Consider the following 23,069-nt stretch of genomic DNA (forward strand, 5'->3'; position numbering starts at 1 on the left):
ATCTGACACATTCTCAGATCAGTCCGTCACTTCTCTTGAGGACATTTGTTCCAATTGTCATAATTGCCATAACCAAGATAAATCCATTTAGAAATAGTGTGTTTAGATGAACACTTCCACTATCTTAGGTTTGTTTAACTAGTGTGCTGTGGTTAATTCACTTGGCAATATTATTTTTTCAGGGAAATAAAGGCCAAGAATTTATCAGATTGTAAGAGGTATATAAAAGAGGGACAAAAGATACCAGAGGGACAGTCAAACACATAGATCGAAAATAAACTGACAATACCATGGCTAAAAATAAAAAGACAAACAGATAAAAAAAACAGAAGACACAAAATAGAACTGCAACAAAAACTGGGACTGATCTCAAATTATGTTTTAAAAAAGTCCGAGATTTGCTCAATGCTACACTAATAAGATGGTAATATACAAAGGGGATGTTATAAAATCGAATTTAGAAATGTTTTAGCTGAATGAACAGCCTTCTTCAGTGACAATGTCTATCAAATGATATACAGTACTAGGTGTTAAATTTTTAAAAATAGCTCAGTTGTACAGGTAAGTATTAAATCTGAAAGCTTACCAGTTCTTGAATTGTCTCAACTTTGTGACAAACATAACCAATGTTCATGAACCTGTTGTTCAGTGATTGTTGTTTGTTGATGTGGTTTATAAGTTTTTCTTGTGTCTCTTTTTTATTATATAGATTAGACCGTTGGTTTTCGTGTTTGAACTGTTTTACATAAGTCATTTTGGGGTCCTTTAAAGCTGGCTGTTCAGTGTGAGACAAGGCTCCTTGTTGAATGTTGTACTTCGACCTATGATGTTTAAATTTTTTACTGAAAGTGACTTAAATGAAGAGTTGTCTCATTGATACTCATACCACATCTTATTTCTTTACAGATTTATAATAGCAGGCAAACATGATTTGTTAGTTCGCTTGAATATCTATAAATATCTATAAATTTTGAATGCACATTTTCAGAATCGTACATTGTGTGGTTTTTGTTTTAGTTTGGAGACTCTTGTACATTTATATAAAACAGGTGTTGGAAGATATCATTCTAATAAAATAAGTTATATTATTGTACACAATTCAAGTATCCTTTACTATCTTCTTATGTAAAGTTAACCCAAGTAAAAGGTAATTTTTCTTGTAATTGTCTCATAATTTTCCTTTTTTTACAGAAAGAACATGACAGAGACAACATGCTAGTATTTTGGTTATTGATCTACTGATATGATACATGATTTTTGAAACAAAATAAAAAAATTTGCAGTTTCTAAAAAATAAATGAATCCATTTCCTAAATGGGATTAAATTTTCATGGAAAATTTTGGACCACTAAACATAGATTAAATTAGATAGTAGGTTTCTATTTAATGTTTTAGTGTTATTTTATGATACTTGATTGTTAGAAAAATCCCAAATGTTGTGCCTTTTTGAAAAAAAGGCAGAAACCATTTATGAAATTGATTTAAATCTGGACAGAACATTTTGGACCACTTAACACATATTAAGTTTGATATTTGTTTATTCACATCTACTGTTCTAGAATTGTGGTACTTGATTGTTAGATTTTTGTTAAATTTAGTGCCTTCTAGTTAATAAATAGAGATCCTCTTTCTGAAAAGGATTTATATTTAAATATAATATTTTGGAAAGGAGGGACGAAAGATACCAAAGGGACAGTCAAACTTATAATTCTAAAACAAACTGACAACGCCATGGCTAAAAATGAAAAAGACAAACAGACAAATATTAGTACACATGACACATTGCTTAACTTTTTAACATTACTATAACATTCAAATATCGTTATACAATACACAGACGCTGTATCGGTAAAACTGAATGATTCTAATCGAATAGAACTGATCAGCATATATAGAAAGATTTACCAACAATATTTGATTCGATCATATACAGTTAGTGTCTGTGTTAACACTTGAGATGAATTCTCTATGTGTGTGTAAGAAACTTTGACAATTACTTGATAGATGTGATATCAGTCGGTAGCTCTTTTCGTCATGCTGACCCTTCTTCAAGAAACTAAGGGTTGTAGGATTGCCATTTTTTGTGCAGTCGATGGAAATATATAGAATTGCATCGTAAGTAGCTGATGGTAATAAAATCGTCAACTAAACAAGAAAATTAGCATTTTAACTGAATAAGATTCTACTAACTAGAAATCTGTTTCAGTTGGAGATGGCAAGCTCAAAAAATACATTACACTGAAGCCACTTACTAGAAGATACTATGGCAACTTGCAATGATGAAATGCAACACATTTCATGGTGAAAATTCTTATCAGCAATTGATCTTAACCAAACAAATGGAGCGAATGAATTTGACGTCAACAAAGCGTTTGCGATGGCATCCTATAACTGGTGTCTTAATAAACGTCAAAAGTCGTCTTTAGCATATGATGCTCTGGTGGACTATAACTTACTCTTCCGAAACCTTGTTAGACTATTCCCATTCCTCAAGAAGTGACATTGGATTTAACATGATATCATCAAAGACTTGAAAGACAATTAGATCGATTGTACAGTTACCATTCTTCCAAAAATTGGCGATTGTCAGACAGACAGATAGTTCTACTAGAAGTTAGATAAAATAGGGCGGAACATATCAAAGACACTTTCAAAGCTCCATAGTCGAGATAAACTGACAAATTTTCGAATAGACAGAAAAAATATTAAAGTCTTTCCTTAAAATATAAATCTAAATTCCATTTTAAGCCGGAATAAGTCATGAGAAAACGTTCATAACGTCATGGTCATATGACAACATTATGTTTATGAGCGTAAAGACAAAACAATGTCAGGCAATCAGAAGACGAGTTACATTTAAAATTAAATAATAACGTGGTAAAGTGTTCTTTTGTATGTTTTTTTAAATTATTACCCTAAATATTTAGTCTATTTTTGGTAATACCCTTTTGGTGTGGCTCGGTACTCAAACACCACGTCATTGTGTGTTTGTGCTATGGTTAAATTTTTTATTCTTGTCTTTCGTTTTTGCTTATGTGCTTTGTCTATATGACATTTTGTTTTTCTTTTTTGATATTTTTTTGTTTACAGTAATTAAAATAAAAACACAACTTTGACTGCAGAACCCCTATTATTGACAGTATTACCTATTATGTCTGCTTGTTTTGTTCACATATTGTTGTCAATATGGAACCTTATGCGACTTTCATACAAGCGAGAGGTTTAGCTAGCCCAGGTTTAATTCACCATTTTCTACATCAGAAAATTCTATTCTGTGCTATATCCGTTTAACTGGATTATGTCAACGAAAATATTTTGAATCTATTTTATTTTATTCTCTGATGAAAATGCAATCTTTAAAAATTGTCAAACACTAAATGCTGCATACTGTTATACAAGGCACATATAAGTAAATCAAGGCCACAGTGGTTTACCAATGTTCAATTCGTGTGATTCGTCCAGGAAGAGACACGCAAAAGTAACAAACCAAATCGCATGAACTTCACAAACATCTTGGCTTTTTTCGAAAAGGATATTATTATAGTCATTCATTTGTATACTAAACAACTTGTTGTCATACGATTATATTCTTATAATCAATTGAAAAAATAAATAATGTGTATACACATATAATTTCGTATTCCTTCTTTAGAGAAAATATTTAACTATTAATACAAAGACACCAACAACAGAAGGGCTAAGGTGAACGCCAAAGAACACACTACATGTAAAGCAAGCAGGAATTTTTTCAGCAAGGTAACCTGAAATAAGATTGAACTTAATTTGTTAGAATATGTGTTTCATAAATACTTCTTCAAATAAATCTTCTTAAATTGTCAATAGATCAGTTTAAAGAATAACCGTTTCATAGATGATATCGGATATATTCCTTACGTCGTAACTACAATCCCCATTCTCTTTTCATGAATGTGACATACCGAATTAGACTATTTACCGGGTTTGTAATAACATAAGCAACACGGCGGATTGCACATGTGGAGCAGGATCTGCTTACCCTTCCGGACCCCAAGTTTGTGGTGGAGTGCGTGTTGCTCAGTCTTCAGTATTCTATGTTGTGTCATGTGTACTAATATTTGTCTGTTTGTCTTTTTCATATTTATCCATGGCGTTGTCGGTTTATTTTCGATCTATGAGTTTGACTGTCCCTCTGGTATCTTTCTCCCCACTTTTTTTTTTAGCCATTTAAGTTTATAAAACATATTCAACTTTTTTTAAAATTTGAAGTATGATATGACTTAAAGCGATATGTATGTCTTCTATCTATTTGATTTTAATTATCACGTTGATTTTCGTCGTTTTTTTTATGATTACCTTGTTAGTACTCCTGTCTTTATCATCTAACTTTGGTAGAGATACATTATATGAACTCCGTTGAGAACCACCCAGTGTCATTTCAACTTTCATGTCTGCAGCTGCAAACATCTATTACTTTAATTATATTGGCATTTTAAGTATTCCTACGATGTTAATTTCTTTTCTTGACAAATTAAGCATGAAATATTTAAACTAAAGCATCAAAGATGATAATATAGTTAGCAAAATTCAATCATCGACTATTTACTTTTTACAATCAGATAAAATTCATAATATATCTATATGAAGATTGAATAGCTATACCTTTATTCATTTGACTGTTGAATAATTTGTCCACGATTTTCTGAGTAATCTCCATAATGACATAGTAGATAACAAAGCCAATAACAACCCATACTGTATACTTAGGTGCTGTTGACTTCTGTAATTCTACTCCAAAGATTATTGTTATAACTGTAAATTTAAATTGAAATTGTATTACAAAGAAGACAAATAAAAATAACCGCATACATAAATAAACACGATGTCTTTAAGTTTAAACTTGTATATTTTACAATTTATCATATTTATGTATTTCTCTGTCCCGATTGTGGTCTTGCGTTTATTTGAACTGAACTGTATTGTATTCTTGTCACTTAGTGTTGTCATTTTAGCGATATTTTGAACATTGTCATATAAGCGAGAAATTTGGATAGCCATAAAACCAGGTTCAACCGTCGATGTTTTCTTAAAACGTTTTGTACCAACTGAGGAATATGACAGTTGTTATCAAATAGTTGGTTTTCAAGTATGTTGGAATTTGTTTTTGTTGCAGTTCAATGTGGTTCCGTTGTTTCATCTTATTGTTGATGCGTTCCCTCGTTTTTTCACCCTATCGATTTTTTAACAATTGAAATTTTTTATACTATCGCTGCCTTTATTTTTGTATATTAGCACTTGTTATAATCTTTGTTAATGCAAATTAACATTTTTTTCTTTTGGAGGTTTTTGGTGTTTTCATTTTAAAAGATGGGTGTTTACAGATAGTGGAATGTGGTATTGACCATTGATCATTCTAGATGATATTTGTATTTACTCACATATCCTTATTTTCACCTAATTTTAAAATGAATAACGTAAAACGAACAACTTACTGGCTAGAATCTGGGCAACCATGCCAACTCCCCAGTGAGCCCAGTTGAATATTGGGCGTTTTTTATCTGTTGGGCCAGGACGAAACAATGACATAATTGGCTGCAAAAATAGAAAATATGAGTTTATCATTATTAAAAGCACCCCATAATTTCAAAATGGTTTCAATTAAAACAAAATTAGATGTTTGATGATTAGTGTATACTTATCAACAAGTGCTTAATAGTTACAGAACATAATATAAGAAGCACATGTGACGATGTTATTAACAGAAGAAAAAGATAACATGTGATAATCTTAGCATACGACCATTAAAAGAATATAATTAAATCTATAAACCACTGACTGACTGGATTTTAAATTATTCGACCGAATCATTCCCCTCCAGTGAACATACATCTATCGCGCTTAACAAGAGAAAACGGTCACAAATATGTCTTTTGAATATTTCCTCGATTTCAAATTCTTTGTATGGTTCTAAAAAAAAACAATTAAAGCTTTGTACTACAAATGTACTGCTAAATCTTAAGACAAATGCTTGTATTTAAAAATTAATTAAACATTTTTGGCAAAAAACTATTCATAGTACCTACATTCAAAATGCACAATATGGTAACTATAATTCCTAAAACTGGATGTGCAGGAAGATATTCTTTTCCTGGTCTTGCATACACCTGAAAAATCAAACTATATTACGCAATCTTTATGACTTGCTGTTTTGCAGACGTGCAGAAACCTATAAATTATCAATACATCACACGTTTGAACTTTGTTTTCGTCACCTAAAAACGTGTTAACTCAGATCACTCTACGCCAGTTATCATCTTTCTTGTACGCTCAAAGTTTCACAGTCATATTGGGCAATTTAAATCAAGCTAGAAAGGTCTGCATCTTCGATGTTCCCTATCAGACAATACGAATTTGTTACAATTTGGGAGCAATGCAAAATATGGGTATGTCTGAATGGTTCCATATATTTGGGTATTTAGGCAATCGTTGACAGCAAATGTTTGGAAATGCCGTTCCTTATGAAGGTATGCCCTAAAAGGCGCAAAATAAAGGCAACACAGTAGTTATACCGCTGTTCGAAAGTCAAAAATCTACTAGTTTTCATGCGGTTATGCTACAGGACAAGTAAAATCTTCATGGAAAGATTGTCTACTAGCAGAGATTTCGGTCCGCTGGCGATAAATAAAGGCAACAGTAGTTATACCGCTGTTCGAAAGTCATTAAACTACTAGTTTTTATGCTGTTAAGACTGGTAGAATTCTCGGGAACCTCGCAAGCCAGGGTCGATTGTGCTAGGGATTGATAACCACTAAAGGTCGTTAAAAAATCCAAATAAGTAAGTTATGAAGGTAAATTTATAAAAACCCTTCGGATGAACGTACTAACACATTCATAAAGTGTTATTTTTATTTAAAGATCTAACCCAAAACTCAACCATTTGACATTGTTTGCAGCAGAAAATGGTGGAAATAATCTGATATAATTTTAATTTTTGTGCATGCATTTTATCTAAATTAATGAGAAACCATTTAAATTATCTTAACAAACTGGAACAAGTCATCAATTAATAAAGTTCATATTGTATTGATATTTTATATCTTAGTGTAACCTATACTGCAATGAAACAATATGAAAAGTGTGATTGAAATAACTGTATTAAATTGTATTTGATTTTATCGTAACGCTGTTATGGAAATCAGCATAAAGTCATAGTTTGAAATAGATATATATGCAACTATGTAAAAAAATGGCATTGACATAAAGTTAACACTGATGACATTACTTTTCGTTAAAATGGGTTACACTTCAGCGCTAAAAGATCTAATTCTTTTCGGTAAAATGATACTTCTGCGCTTTAAAAAGGTTCTCCTACTCTCGAAACTATACTTTGACAAAAAATTATGATTATTTTCTTTTACTAATTGTGATTTGGATGGAAATTTGTCTCATTGACACTCATACCACATTAAAATGAATATTGATTAAAACTAATCATTAGTGTATTGGTGCTTGAATTGATACCTCACTGTAACCTCCAACTTCAACAAAAATAGTTATAAAGGCTATAACCGTCAGTATCATTGCTGTAACCATCAATGTCCTATGAATCTACAATAGAACGACAAAATATGGGAATTAGAATATATTGTCCTGCTGAAAACATTTCGAAATCTCACACGGCATTTAAGGTAATAACATCTTTGTTGTTATGTCCAATTCTTGTATTCCTTTTTTATCTAATTTGTAAGATGTTCCGTTGAGAAATTTTTCGTTAAAATATTTGAAAGACCATTATTTTATAGATTCTAGAATATAGATTAAGAATTAAAAAAATAACCTTTTAAAATATATAAATTATGTCAGGTATTTGTGTCTTTTATCTGAGTGATATATAACAGTATAAACATTCATTGCACTTTATTTTATACGGATATTTTTATAAAAGTATTTCAATCATTTCTGTACTCGAGTGTGAACTTGTACTTATATGTGTGATAGGGGGGATGCGTCACTTTATTCGGTTGTCTGTTGTTTCAACGAGATTAAACGATTTGTTGGAAATGAACCATACACATTATTGTTGGTTCATTTACTTCAGTGGTTACCATTTTGTGTGAAAAAGGGCTTAATTCATCAAATACATACAAAGCACAAAATACTTATTAAGTCAAAAAGTACAGAGAGTATTCGCAGCGACTAAAAGCTAGCTATAGCTCAAAGCAAATAGCAACCATTCAAAAATCATGTATATAAGATTAAAATATCAATCAGTATACATCCATCATTCAATGAGTTTAGTGTAAAGATCCATTACTAACCAGAAAAATAAGCACGATTTTGTTCAAAAGCCCACTGTTCACGACACAAAGCAATTAAGATTTATGATATGTTCATATGTATATATATTATAATTATTGATTTTGTTTTTGAAAGGATTTATTTGTGGAAATATATACTATACGAACCTGAAACCATATTTTCTGATTAAACCATGACCATTTAGACCATACGGGTTTGTAATGCCTCGCAGCTATTATAGCTATTCCAGTACAAAATATCCAAGCAATGATCATCAGACATGCTAGAAAAACAGTAATGTATGTTATATAACAATTAAAAACGCCTTTCAAGTCCAAAATATTTTTAATTTATGTTTTTTCCGGCATGCTGACACCTTACACTTTGAAATAAAGTTCAATATAAGAGAGAGAACAAAGATTTATAACCAAAATTTAACTTTAAAAACATTAATAAATCATTAAGCAATCTTCTTTTTTCCATGTGTTGTTTGATCATCACTTTGAAGTGGGATTTATTTTTTCTCACTGCTGATTAATTAAAATCTATCATCAACTTTAAAATATTGTCCTGTGGAAATTGCCCTTTTCTTTCTTTCGCTCTCTTCTGTATTTGCAGATTTTTATGTTTCGGTTGTGAATTCCTGGTGTACTGTCTTAATTTCATCAGAGGTGTCTGTTGTTAGTCTGTGGTTTACATGTTGAAATGTATATAAATTATTTATGTATGTATTTCTCTGTCTTGAGTGTTCTTGCGCGTACTTGTACTGTATTCCTGTCAAGTTGTCACATCAGCGGCTAGCCATTAAACCAGGTTCGACCTATCAAATATTTCGTTTCTATTGATGTTGACGTTTGCTTTTGTTGCAGTTCAGTGTTTCTGTTGTTCTGTTGTTTTCCTCTGAAAGTTAATTTGTTTCCCTCAGTTTTAGTTTCTAAACCGAAATTGTTTTTTTGGCTAATTGAACATCGGTATACTGTTGCTTATATTTATCAAATCATACTATAGCTATAAATTATATGCACATAGATATACAGCTACTGTTAGTATATAGTTTTTGCATTACCGTGAACTTTTACTAATGGGTATTTAGCGGTATCTCCTATAACGGTAAACGACTGAAAATCTACTTTCCCTGGAGTAACAACTGGGTTCTCATTATGTATGGATACAAGACTACCTAAAAATAAAATCAAAATTCAAATCAAACAAAGACCTTTTAGTAAAGTGTTTATGGTAAGGGATATATTTGAAATACTGCCAGGTTTGTGAATTGAATCGTTATAAACTATCTTTCAAATTCCAGCAGTCTGTGCTGAAAACAATTTTTTCCTACACTGGAAAAAAAAACACTCTGAAGATTACACATTAGATTTCACCAATGTTTTGCAGATATAGTTTGCATTGTTATTTGAAAGAAATACATGTTTAATATTTGAATTATTCGTAAGAGAAGTAGAATAAGAGAGCAAACTGGAGACTAACGGGTTTCAAAATATATAACATTTTACGATGCCCAGGACCAATACCAAATAGTGTTTGTATTTTAAGAAACAATACAGGGGTGACAATCATTAAGAAACACGAGTAGTCGTATGATCATTGAATCAGAATTAGGAAAATTTGAAGAGGTCGATTTCGAAATATTCTGTCCTACCATGAATCATCGCTCATACAAATATGTTATTAGTTATTGACCAAGTAAGTCGGTATATTGGATTTAATCTGCACAGCTTGGGTGACCCTGATTAACCCGAACGACGTAGGAGTTCAGGTTAAAGGGTCACACGAGCGTGCAGATTAAATCTAATATACCGATTTGATTGGTCAATAACTGTTTTAACACATGACGCCATCAATTTACGTGAACGTTTTAGCAATATGCAAGCGATGTTCCGCAATCCACGGCTCCTGAATTAAGTTTCTTGTAGAGTAAAGAAAGGAGCCTTTATGTAGTGAGAGGTTGGTTAGTTTTAAATTATTATTTTTTTTTTATATTTAGGCTTCTTCCTCAATTTTTACATTATTTGCGATTTAATTGTAAATTTTTTCTATCGTTTCTGTTAAATTAATTCGTATTTTTTTTTTCTTGCAATAAATGACGATTAATACTTTGACATATTGTACTTTTAAATCGGTGTTATTGAGTAAAGATTAATTGCTTTTCTTTCCTTATGCTTGGAGAAAGATGAAACGAGGATGATTTTAGTACATAAATTTAAAATGTTAAATAAACAGAAACAACGATTCGCTATCCAATCTTTAACCCCTCCCCCTCCCTGACCCAAAATTTAAATTCGATACCCAAATAATCCCTTTATAGGAATAAATATGCCAAAAATCGTAATGCAATTCATTGAGTCTAAAACTTATTCAAACCAGATTTCATTTATTTGAATATTCTTAAGTACATGATTTCTTTTTTGGCATAAACTACAAAAAAATCGTTATTATCTGTTCTGACTTTGAAACACCGATTTAATTTTACACTGTGTACACAAAATAAAATAAAATATTTCATGTCCCAGTTTAGATAATAAAAAAGGACGGAGAAACCTTTTTTTTCATCAGGGGCCTCGTTTGCCAAGAAGTCTAAGTAGTTCTACAGTAATCAGTAGACAGTCAACACTGATGGTTTGAGGGCAAACTCCGCCCGTGATGGGGTTTTCGACTCCAATATTAATTGATTAGGACTGTCAGTTTTCCTATCAAATGTGTGTGGTTTTCTCCGGGCACTCCGGCTCCCTCTGCAATAAAAACTGGGCGCCACGAAATAGCCGAAATGTGGCACTTAAAAGTGACGACTATCAATCCATAATTTTTTTTTCTTATTTTGAAACTACGATGTTTGTACAAAGTGTTTAATTTATCAACTTTTATGTAACTTCAAGTCAGATGGAGGATTCGGTTTTTTTTTTTTTTTTTTTTTAGGGGGAAAAAGGGAGGGGGGGTCGAATAGGCTGTTAATCCTTGATTTGGAGAACGAAACGTTTTTGGTCTCGCTACAATCGTTGATATTTTTTAATTTTATAGAATACTTGTCACACCCATTTCAGAATCCAGGAAACGCCCCTAAAGGTAAGAATAGATTTGAACTGTGCAGTATATCTGAGGTAGTTAATGATCACCTTAGCTGTGCTTTATTCAGATTATAGCACAGTAAGAACAAAGAGAAGAGATTTTACCCATGCCATGTGTTAAGGGGGCTCGCGGGTCTAAATGATTTTTTTTATTTAATATAGGATTTGTCTATATTTTTCTATAAATGAACTTTATCTTATACTTAATAGAAAAATGAAATAAAAAAAATGGGGTCACCGTTCATTTACGCTCACAATCTGCCTTCGAAAGAAGCATACATTTTTGTTCATGTCCTTTTGTTCTGTTGAGCTAATAGGAGAAATAGCGGTAATATCGAAATAAAAAAAGAACTAAATTACAGAAATCGCTAAAATTTTAAAATTATTTAGTTTATATACAGCTTATTCGAAAACAACAATAAAAAATCTAGGTCACCGATGAGCTAAATAAGATATTTTAATTTTAATGCCAAAAAATGGCATTTTTGCACCAAAGGGAGATAGTTAGGAGCTTTTTCAATGATATCTACATTTTAAAAGTCCGCTGGGGCCAACACGAATTGATGTTTTGGAATGATTTTTGTACCATATGATAAAGTAACAACTACTTAAGGTAATAAATTAATTTGTAATGAAAAATTAATGTTTATTTTTTTTCTGAAAATCTTATACCCGCAAGCCTCCTTAAGGTGTTAAGAAGTCTAGTTTGCTTAATACAATTTTAATAACATATTTCATCCTAATTCATACTTGATAAAATTATTGAAAGCTTTCAATACGCATCTTATTTTGGATCCTAAACTGTTGATTGTTTCATAGAATACATTCCATAAAATTGAGAATGGAAAATGGGAATGTGCCAAAGAGACAACAACCCGACCATAGAAAAGACAACAGCAGAAGGTCACCAAAAGGTCTTCAATGCCACAAGAAATTCCCGCACCCGAAGGCGTCCTTCAGCTGGCCCTATATATAATAAATATATATACTATTTCAGTGATAATTCAAGTATGTTTGTTGGAGCCTGTTTGAAAGGTCATTTCATCTTAGAGCCAGTGCAATCTCTTCTCTCGACAGTATGCGTCCGAAAATGTTTCCTTTTATCGACAAAACAATTATCTCCCTAGCTGTTTGTCACCACCTTAAAATCACACCGAACATATTCATACATATAAAGTAATGGTAAAGAGATATTTCTTTAACAGTTATACTCGGGATAACGCTGTAATCCGAGTAAATTGTTAAACAGCAGATATGTAATATCAGATTATAACATGGCATTTTTCATATCGCATGTATTATCAGCCCTAGGTTCAATATCAGCCCAAGAGCCGCATGGCTCGAGGGCTGATATTGACCGAGGGCTGATAATACATGCGATATGAAAAATGACATGTTATGATCTTTTTATCATATGCTTCAACAGTAGAGAAAAATAACAGATTCATATATTGATTCTTCTACGTGTTTCCCGAAAAGATCTTGAAAGAGTAAAAAGTTCACGGACGTCGGACCCAAAATTTGATACATTCAATAAGAAATCTTTCTATCATATGCCTCAACAGAGAGAGAGAAAAAAACACATTTTAATATGGACGAATCGACAAAAAATTAATTTAACAATATACATAATGAAAGTCGTTTGGAAAAGTCAACTTTTTCAAGTTAAAGTAACTTTCTAAATTATGTTTCAGAAAAACTTAAAAAATGCATTTATTTAATTTTTTTTTTAATTTAATTTAATTATTTTACACAATATACTTTCATGTATTCATATAATTGTTTTGTACACTACTTTGTAATGTTTTTCACTGAAAACGTAGCATTAAGGTGTATTTTCCGGAATTTGCCGAGTATCACCGGAATGCCATGTGATAACGTTACGGAAAGGCATGTGATAACAATCGAAGCATGTGATAAACTTTTCATATCAGCCCGCTAAGCACCAATTCGAAAAATATAGAAAATACTTTAATTTAATGCTATTATCATACGGTAAAAATCATATGTTATTAAGTCTAAGTATATGATAATAAAAGATATTTACTTGTAAAAAAAAGAAGAGATATTTCTACTACTGTTTTACGTACGTAATCAAGATTTTATTGACCGTTGCCTGCGTCCATTATGGCTATGGAAATGTTTCACTTGTCATGGTTACATCGTCACATTCAAAGATACATATCACAAGCGTTAGCCTTTCAAAAAGGCTATTCGACTCTTAGCTGATTAAAATAATGGAAAGTGCTCTCGCTTTGTAGATTAATTCATTTACTAGAATAGCCACGTGCATCAATCAGCAAATTTTACCACACACGTGAGGTCACACGCTATGAATTATTATCGTTTAACGTTGTTGTTTACTCCAGAAGATTCGACTATTTATAGATAAAGGTTATCTGTGTAAAATCTAATTGCTAAAATAAAGAGTCGAGAATAAGACCAGCTACCACTTCCTATATTTCCAATGGATTGTTAGTTCGTTTTTGTCTTAATGAGTTTGAATACTACTATTCCTTTGGTATCTTCCGACTTTCTTTCAACGTAAGACGTGCAACAAGTGCTATTAAGCTAGCGAGAATTGTTTTCTCAATACAGACTAGTCCGAGATTACTCTGACGTCCAACGGCTGTTTTGCCAGACAAGCAAAACAGCCGTTGGACGTCAGAGTAATCTCGGACTAAATACAGACTAGCACTAAGAGTCAGTAAAAAGACTTTCATTTGAATTTATGGACTCCTTTCTATTAAGGATTTATATGATATTCGTGCAATTTGATGTTATACTAGTATATGAATGTTTTATCCATGTTTTATCCATGTTTTAAAGAAGAGTTGCGGGGATGGCGGGGGACATATTTACAATTATTTTCATGACTTGATAGCGGGTGCAAATTGAATAGGTTATATTATATGTATAGTATAACCATGTAAGGTTTGGGAACCAGGGGTGGTGTTCTCGAAGCTATCTTAGGATTAGGACGTGTCCTAAGACCATCTTATGACAAGTCTTTGTCCTAAGTCGTGTTCTCGAAGCTCTCTTAACTTAGGATATATCACATTTTTCGTTCTAACTTTAGGACACCTAATTAGGTGTCTTAAGAACATCATATCTTCATCCAAACTTTTTGCATGCTTTTTTCTCATTTTTTTACGTGAAGATGAACATGAAATGAAACGCACCATCGGTTATTAATAACTCGTATACAGAAATTGTGCATGATTTTAAACTTTGAACTTCGTGTTTTACAATACGATAACACTACGAATTCATTATTCTCATTTCAAAACAAATTGTTTTCCAGTTTAAATCCCGATCCTTTTTGATATTATTTTTTATCCTGCAATTGGGTGTCCTACTATACAGATACAGCCCGACAGATATCGCTATGCTGTATCTGTATACTATACAGATATCGCTTTAAAGCTCCGCCCACTGCCGGACTGAGTATTGTTTGAACCTATGTGACCTCAGAATGTGTATTCCAGTTGCATTCCAATGACGATGAAAATTGTCGATTTCAGAACTTGAATGTGTTGGTAAATTTCAATGGGAACATTCCATGTCAGACAATTATCATGATGCTTTATTACATAAAGAGTCTGTAAATGATATATTAGATCTAATGAAAAATATTGATGATGAAAACTGTGATGATATTGATTTTCTTGTCTCATCAGTTAATAAAATTTATGTAAATGCAGCATCAGAAACTTTAGTATTAAAAAAGAAAAGTTCTCGTCCATCTCATAAGAGAAAAAGAGCTAAACCAAAAAAAGCATGGATGTCCAATGATTGTCTTTTGATGAGGAAAGAAGTAAGGTCTCTTGGTAAAAGACTCCAAAAGGATAAAAATAATGCTAACCTGCGCCAAACATATTCTAATTGTGTAAAACATTATAATAAACAAAAAAAGAGCTTAAAAGCAGAGTTTTATAGGACATTTATTAGTAAATTGAATAGCCTAGAACACAAAGACTCTAAGTCCTTTTGGAAATCTATTAACAGTCTAAAAAATAACCACCAACAGGCACCCAGTCCATTATCAAAGCAGGAATGGGTAGAACATTACAAATCCTTATTAAACTCTGATTCAGAACTTAATTTTCCTGATGATCTTGAAACATCAAAGGACAATCATTGCTCTCTGGATTACCCATTTACTTGTAATGAAGTTAAAAAGGGTATCACTAGACTTAAATCTGGTAAGTCTGGTGGTCCTGATTTGATATTGAATGAGTTTATTAAATGTAGTGCCTCATCCATGGTACTAGTTATAGTAAAACTTTTTAATAAAATACTACAATGTGGAAAATTTCCAAAATCATGGAATCTGTCATATATTTCTTCAATTTTTAAATCAGGTGATCCAAATGATTGCAATAACTATAGAGGTATATGTGTCTCTAGCTGTTTAGGTAAATTATTTACTTCATTACTGCAAAACAGATTAACTGTGTTCATAGAGTCTAAAGACTTGTTGAGTGCCAAGCAGGGTGGTTTTCGTGAAGGATATAGAACAAGTTACCATATATTCATAATGAAAACTTTAATTAATAAGTATTTTAATAAGTGTAAGAAAAATCTTTACATTTGTTTTGTGGACTTTAAAAAGGCATTCGACAGTGTTGTAAGAAAGGCATTACTACATAAATTGCTCAAAAAGGGAATAGGTGGGAAATTTTATGACTTGTTAAAACATATGTATAGTAATACATTATATTGTTGTAAAACAGATGGATTTATTAGTGAATCATTCCATGCTAATTTAGGGGTGAAACAGGGGGACAGTCTTAGCCCCACCCTTTTTAATATTTTTGTCGATGACATCGATTCCTATTTCAACCCTGTTTTGTCTGATCCAGTTAATTTAAATCAGAATAACTTTAGTCATCTTCTTTATGCAGATGATTTAATCTTAATTTCAGAAACACCTAATGGCTTGCAGCACTGTGTGGATGCCTTACAATCTTTTTGTATTGATTGGGGCCTAAATGTGAACACCAAGAAAACCCAAACTATGATTTTATCAAATAGTAAAAATAGATCTTTATTAGATAAACATTATTTTTATTTTGGTCCCCAACCATTAGAATCTGCTACAGAATATAAATACTTAGGTATAGTCTTCAACAATAGAGGTAAACTTAATATAGCAGCTGAAAATCTTGCTGATAAAGCACGTAAGGCATATTTCGCCTTGAAATCAAAATTACCATATTCTAATTGTATTGCAGTGGAAAAATGGGTAAGACTTTTCAACTCATTAATTTCACCAATTATGAGTTATGGATCTGAAATTTGGATTTCAGATTTTAATATAAATCTTGACACTGCTGATAAACTGCCATTTGAAAAGGTCCAAAATAAGATTATGAAAAATATTCTTGGCTTCCAATTTAGCTTTACGTACAGAACTTGAGCTATATCCAGTGTGTTTTATATCATATAAACTAATGTTTAAATACTATGCTAGATTAACTGACATTGAAGTTGGAAACAACCCAAAATTTGATTTATTAAAATCTGCATTCATTGAAGATAAAAAATTGTATACACAAAAGAGCTCTTGCTGGGTACAATCATTACATAAACTAAAAAAGTTAATCAACTTTGATTCACTTCAAATATCACATAATGTGTTTGAGGACTCACTCAAAAACTTTTATAAATGCAAGATTTTGGGTCAACTTGAGCATATCAAATCTAATAACACAGGTAAACTAAGATTTTATAGTAAAATGTGCTCATCTTTTGACTTAAAAGCTTACTTAAGATTTGATATTAAGAAATATGATCGATCACTTCTTACAAAAATTAGGATAAGTGCACATTCACTTGCAATTGAAACTGGGAGGTATAGCAAACCAAAAATTTTAGCAAGTGAAAGATACTGCAAACTTTGTAAAGATAAAGTGGAAGATGAAGTTCATTTTCTTTTATATTGTCCTCTATATAAAGACCTTCGATAGAAATTTGATATTTTCAATAACCTTAATAATGATGATGATATTAAATCAATGATTTATTTACTTAACCCAGTAAATCTGGTTGACACCAGACAAATATGTAATTATTTAAGTCAAGCTTTTGAACTTCGTAATAAAAATCTAATGTCAGTTGGTCTACCATAAGTATAACACTGTGTAATACTGTGATATTATATACAATTAGTACTTGAAATGTTTCTTTCTGTTGTATTTGCATAAATTGTCATGTTTAATGTGTTTGTATCTTGGAATACGCATTGTATCATATGTGCTTTGTCCAATAAAATATTTGAATTTGAATTTGTGTATAATTGTGTTACAAAATCAACCATGTCAATTTCAGCATGCATGTTTAGTGAATGTCAAGTCTGAAGCGTAGGACAACTCGTACACTTCTGTTTCAAATTAAACAATGTTTTGTTATTTGTTTTTACTGTTGAAATAAGTTGTTATGTTAAAATAGATAATTATTCAACTTGAGCGATGTATTATTGTTGAACATTCGAGATTCTTTTTTTGGGAACCCGTCTTCAGCGTAATGTGTGATTTTGATATTACTACGCGGGCCTCAAGGGATTACAAATCACAAATAAATGCTAAATATGTTAGTTTTTGTGTCTTCCAAAACACAAACAATATACAGAATTAATTGCAGGATAAAGACAATAACTGTTTAGTGTCTTTAAATATCAGCTGTATTTGTACTCGGCTCGAAACAGGTGTAGTAGCTCGCTAAAAGCTCGCATACACCTTGTTTCCTAGCCTCGTACAAATACAGCTGATATTTAAAGACACTAAACAGTTATTGTCTATATAATTACATTTGAAATTATGCATTTTATCAAATACATGTTATTACAAAATTTCGTAAACAATTTTATCATATGGTTTCGTCTTTAATAAATATTTTACCAAACAACAAGTATGGACACAGACGCAAATTGTCAGTGGGGTTAAAGGTCGTTACAAATGTATTGAAAGCTAGACTGGAAATGTGTATTAACAAATTGAGTTGATGTGTACATGTCTTCATTCAAATGCATTGACTGATAAAAAAAAAGGGGGGGGCTTCAACTTCCACCCCTCTCTGTGAATTAGTTGTTTGAGTGTTTGAATATGGAGTTTGTTAATAAATAGCTGCACTGTAAGCGCATGATATGTCTTGATTCCTTTTAAGCTTGCTTAAAGGTTGAACTATTTTGTTTTGTACAATTATTAGTCTATTTGTTTTCTCATTTCAGTTGTTTTATATTTGTCATTTTAAGGTCTTTTATAGCTGACTGTGCTGTATGAGCTTTTGTCATTGTTGAAGGCTATTTGGGGACCTGTAGTTGTTAATCTTGTTTTAAATTTTGGAATGTAGCTGAAGTCAACAGACATAGACAATTCACCCAAGTTTTATAAAATGATGTGGAAGTGTTTATGTGAATAATTGAGATGGGAAATGAGGAAAGTGTCAAAGTGACAACAACCCAACCATAGAGAAGACAACAGCTGAAGGCCTCCAATGGGTTTTCAATGTAGCCAGAAACTCCTGCACTTAAAGGTGTCCAAAAACTATAAAATCCCTTCTTTTTTTTAGCATATATAAAAATTCATAACACAGAAATGTATAATCTGAAATTTATTACAATCAAAAGGGACCTTAGGTCAATGGTGTAAACAATTCACCAAAGTTTAATTAAAGGTGATGGATGCATTTTTGTGTTATTGTTCAAAATTGGGAAATTCTCTCTTTTTTAAGGATAAAATCTCTCTTCATAACATGATAATGAAAATTCTAAAATTTATAAAATCGATGTGGAGCTTATGTCAATAGATATAAACATTTCAACAAATTTTCTTGAAAGTAGGGGGAAGTGTTTTCTAGTTATTGTCTGAAGTGTGGATGATGGACTAATAGACAACAGTATACTATATTATGTTGTGTGTGAGACATTGGTATAATAAAATGGTTTCGAATGAATAATGATTAGAAACTGTTTAATGTAGTTATTGAGGGAACGACAGTGAAGAAATTCCTGAGATCAATGCGTTTGAATCCTAAGAATTCAATTTTTGTTGAAATGAAACAAAGTTCAATTTTTGACCCTTTGGATCTTAATGTAAACCAATTTGAAAAAGGGACAATCCTGTGCAATTGAATATTTCTTGCTATTGTGCAATACTGTGCAATTAAAAATTTCTTGCTATTGCACAATACTGTGCAATTGGAGATTTCTTGCTATTGTGCAATACTGTGCAATTGAAAATTTCTTGTTTACCAAACAATAACTTTAACTATTAAGAATTTCGCACATATGATATGTTTAGGACGTCTTAACATAAGATGTGTCTGAGATAGCTTCGAGACACAACTTAAGAGTGTCCTAAGTCGATCCCAAGTCCATCCTAAAATTGGTCTTATCTATGACTTAGGACGAATCTTAGGATACTTTCGAGAACACCACCCCTGAACTCTATTTTTCTCTTAATCTGATGTACTAGGTTAGTCGATGGAACCATTTATTGTCACATTTAGTACAAAAACATTCAAAATAATTTTAATCATTTATTTACCTGATGAAGCTGGTCCAGTGCCAAACATAACATTAAAGTCGTTGTCTAAATCCACAAACAACGACCTAGAAGTTTGCCTCTTTTGTCTTGTTAATCGTTTGTTCTTTCTAAAACTACATCTGAAAATTCCATCTTGAACCTTAACTATGTAATTCGATAATCCCTCCGCAGGCTACAAAATAATTCATCATAATGAATTTGAGAATATTGATCACATACAAAAGACTTGTACGATCAGATATTTTTCTCAACGAAAATTATTTTAAACAGCATTGAATTTGAAAGTAATACTAAAAGTTTGAAGATAGATGTGCAATGCAAAAAAAAAATAATTGATACAAATTTTATTTCCTCACTTTAAAAGAATTTTAAAATTAAGATAATTACATTAGCGACTGGAACATTCCCTTTGCCATCGTTAAAGCTCCTCAGGACACTCGTATTATTTCCAAAAAGTATGCAGGAAACGACTTCATCGTCACCCTGTAGAAAGAAGATTGTTATTATTATCTTGTTATCTTTATATGTTACACTTTGTTAGTAATTTGATAAGGCTAAACTATTTGTTTTACCCTTATCCGTCCTGTATTTTGATACCTTCCAGAAGATACAGAGCTGATTATACTTATGAGAATCCTAAGAGTGACTGGTGTATAAAAATAAGTCATGTTGGTCTCCTTCCTTTCGCAAGTAAAACCCTTTCCAAATTTGGGCGTCCGTTTGAATTTGCGGGATATTGAAATTCGTAACCTTTGTCAACATATATTTTTCCCCTCCTAATATGGATTATTTTTATAAACTATGCTATAATTTTTGTCCCTATTGGAACACATATTCTAAAACCTTTATTCCATAAGGAAGAAATACTGTAATAATGTTCTAGTGAAATTAATATTACAAAATATGTTTTCCATATACACTTCGTATGTATTTTGACGTAACTTTTATTTTTGTGACACATATGTGTTCAGAGCGGGGACGTTAAAATCGATGAAGCACCTCTTTGTGGCCTACTGTAAAGCTAAATTGCTAGCCTTATCAAATAGACCCTCACTTTCCAGTGGCATTCCCAATTGTTTTCGCTCATCATCCCGGTCGACGAAGTTTGGAAATTGAAGTTCTTTTTATTTTTTCACTTTTAATGTGGTTTTGTTTAGACACGCTTGAAAAAAAGTATAGTTTAATGCCAGTACTTAATAGAAGGTAGTATATTGAAATAAACTGTTCGGGTAAATACTTCCGTCATGTTTTGGTCTTTGTTAAGAAACAGCGCACCCTGTTGTATTGTGTTTTATCCAAATAGTTGTTCAGCACGCTTAGTGTCTTGTTTTAGGTTTTCGTAAAGTTTTATTTAAAACAAAAACACAACTTTGCATTAACACAAGTTGCTCTCTTTCTGCCGCTTACATTGATAGTCCACTGAAGATAATCTGAAAACGTGAAACAAAACCACGAATAAGGATGACTGATATGCTACTAGCTACATAGTAATGGACGCGAATTATCGATAGCTAATCATATGCATTGTTTATAAATTACTTTCAAGCAAAAGTTGTGCTTACTTTCAAACATAAGTTATACTTACCTTCAAGCAAAAAAAGATTCTACTTTTAAGCAAATAAAGAAAAATGAGCAATTGAATTTGTGGAGTTTAATCAAAGTATAAGCTTTATAATCAACTCTATTGATAGTCAAACCTAGACTTGTTTTGGCCTAATTCATATCGGTCTAGTTGTGTTTCATACCATTTTTAGGTCACTCGAGAATCCAATGGCAATCCATTTATTGTTTGTGTCTTGTAGTTTTGTTGACAGTTCAAAGTCCACTGCATCACCATTATCTCTCCAGGTTACAATATAGTTACAAGAGTTACCAGTACAATCTATAAAACATCCTTTTGTAGCTCCACATTCAGAATCAGTTGGAAGGGTACCACTTGGTACCTTGAAAATAACCAAATATTTTTGATAAATATCTATTGTTTTTCTCTTTACTCTATTGATGATCGACAGAAGACATGCCGCCTTACACGAAGACATTAATCTTACTCGATATGACCAGTCTTTTCTCTTAATCCTTTATACAGCACAAGACACATTTTTCAGCCCTTCCCCTTGTTCCAAAGCCTATTATTTTTTGTGTATCTTATTGACAGTTACTGCAGATAACAAAAAAAACCTGATTGCAGTGTGAAACATATATATGTTGGTCGATTTTCGTATATAAATCATTCAAACTACCAAATTTGTCAGAAAAAAAGCTGTGTCTTAAGTTTGATACGTTTGAAAAGTGAGGAATCATTCTTTCTCTATTAAGCTACGCGAAGAAGATTGTCATTTTATTACACTTGATACTTAGATATTTGCATTTTTCTATGCTATTCATATTCCGAAAGTATCATAATACAGAGTGTTTTAACAAAGTATGATATCGTCCAAGCAAACGTTGTTAATGATTGGTATAATGACAGAATGGGTCAGATAATTAGTCTTCTAACTTATCTTGAAGCTTTAAATGAAGCAAATTTGTTAAGAATAAATAGGACTACATGAGAAGCTTTGCTTATTTGTACTCTAGCAGAGGTATAGATTTTTTTATATGGAAATGTCGTTCTTAGACGGATTAAACCCATCGTACCTTTTATTGGTAATTTTTAAGATAGCGATGATATGGAAGTAAATTATGGTGATGTCCAGTTTTGTATTGGTGCTATCTTAAGATATAGAGTTATATGGGGATGACTATTTTTTAACAGTTGCTATGTTATGATATATATTTACATTTGCTGTTGTTCCTATTGTAGTTGTTACATTTGATGGTGGCAGAGGTGATACTGGGACTTCTGGAGTAACTACTTCTGTAGTAATTCCCATCCAGAAAGATGGCTCCATCTCTACAACTGTTGCTCTAAAACATTTTTAAAAAATAGAATGATTTAGTTTTACTTTGAGTGATCTTTTGATGTATCCTTATCTTGTAATTACTATAAATTTCAATGCAAATTTCTTTAAGGACAAAATAAAATAATATATCATTATCTTTTAGTGGAGGAATAAGATCCAAGTTGATACAATAATTCGATTTTCCTTTATTTGTTTTTTCTTGATCTTTATTTTGTCAGAAAAAAATATTGTTCTTGTATTCATTTCACAAGTAAGTGTTAATT

General features: G+C 31.6%; 1 protein-coding gene across 1 annotated transcript; it reads right to left on the bottom strand.

Annotated features, from left to right (window-relative positions):
- Positions 1-3,316: 3,316 nt before the first annotated feature.
- Positions 3,317-22,810, bottom strand: LOC143042698 (putative ferric-chelate reductase 1). Its single transcript, XM_076215137.1, has 12 exons — positions 22,684-22,810; positions 21,649-21,846; positions 20,291-20,386; positions 19,904-20,075; positions 9,341-9,454; positions 8,442-8,557; positions 7,498-7,584; positions 6,060-6,140; positions 5,469-5,568; positions 4,639-4,788; positions 4,333-4,433; positions 3,317-3,761 (listed from the first exon to the last, which is right to left on the bottom strand). Exons 1-12 carry the CDS (start codon positions 22,792-22,794, stop codon positions 3,669-3,671), a joined length of 1,419 nt encoding a protein of 472 aa, XP_076071252.1. The 5' UTR covers positions 22,795-22,810; the 3' UTR covers positions 3,317-3,668.
- Positions 22,811-23,069: the final 259 nt, after the last annotated feature.

This window comes from Mytilus galloprovincialis, chromosome 1, assembly GCF_965363235.1.
Source record: "Mytilus galloprovincialis chromosome 1, xbMytGall1.hap1.1, whole genome shotgun sequence".
Classification (NCBI taxonomy): Eukaryota; Metazoa; Mollusca; class Bivalvia; order Mytilida; family Mytilidae; genus Mytilus; species Mytilus galloprovincialis.

Excerpts from the sequence above, each read along its gene's own strand:
- LOC143042698 (XM_076215137.1), bottom strand. The coding sequence starts at position 22,794 with ATGGAGCCATCTTTCTGGATGGGAATTACTACAGAAGTAGTTACTCCA. Across the intron at positions 5,569-6,059 it reads CCATATTGTGCATTTTGAAT|CCAATTATGTCATTGTTTCG; the intron begins GTAGGTACTATG and ends CTATTTTTGCAG. Across the intron at positions 4,434-4,638 it reads CAACAGTCAAATGAATAAAG|CTGCAGACATGAAAGTTGAA; the intron begins GTATAGCTATTC and ends AGATGTTTGCAG.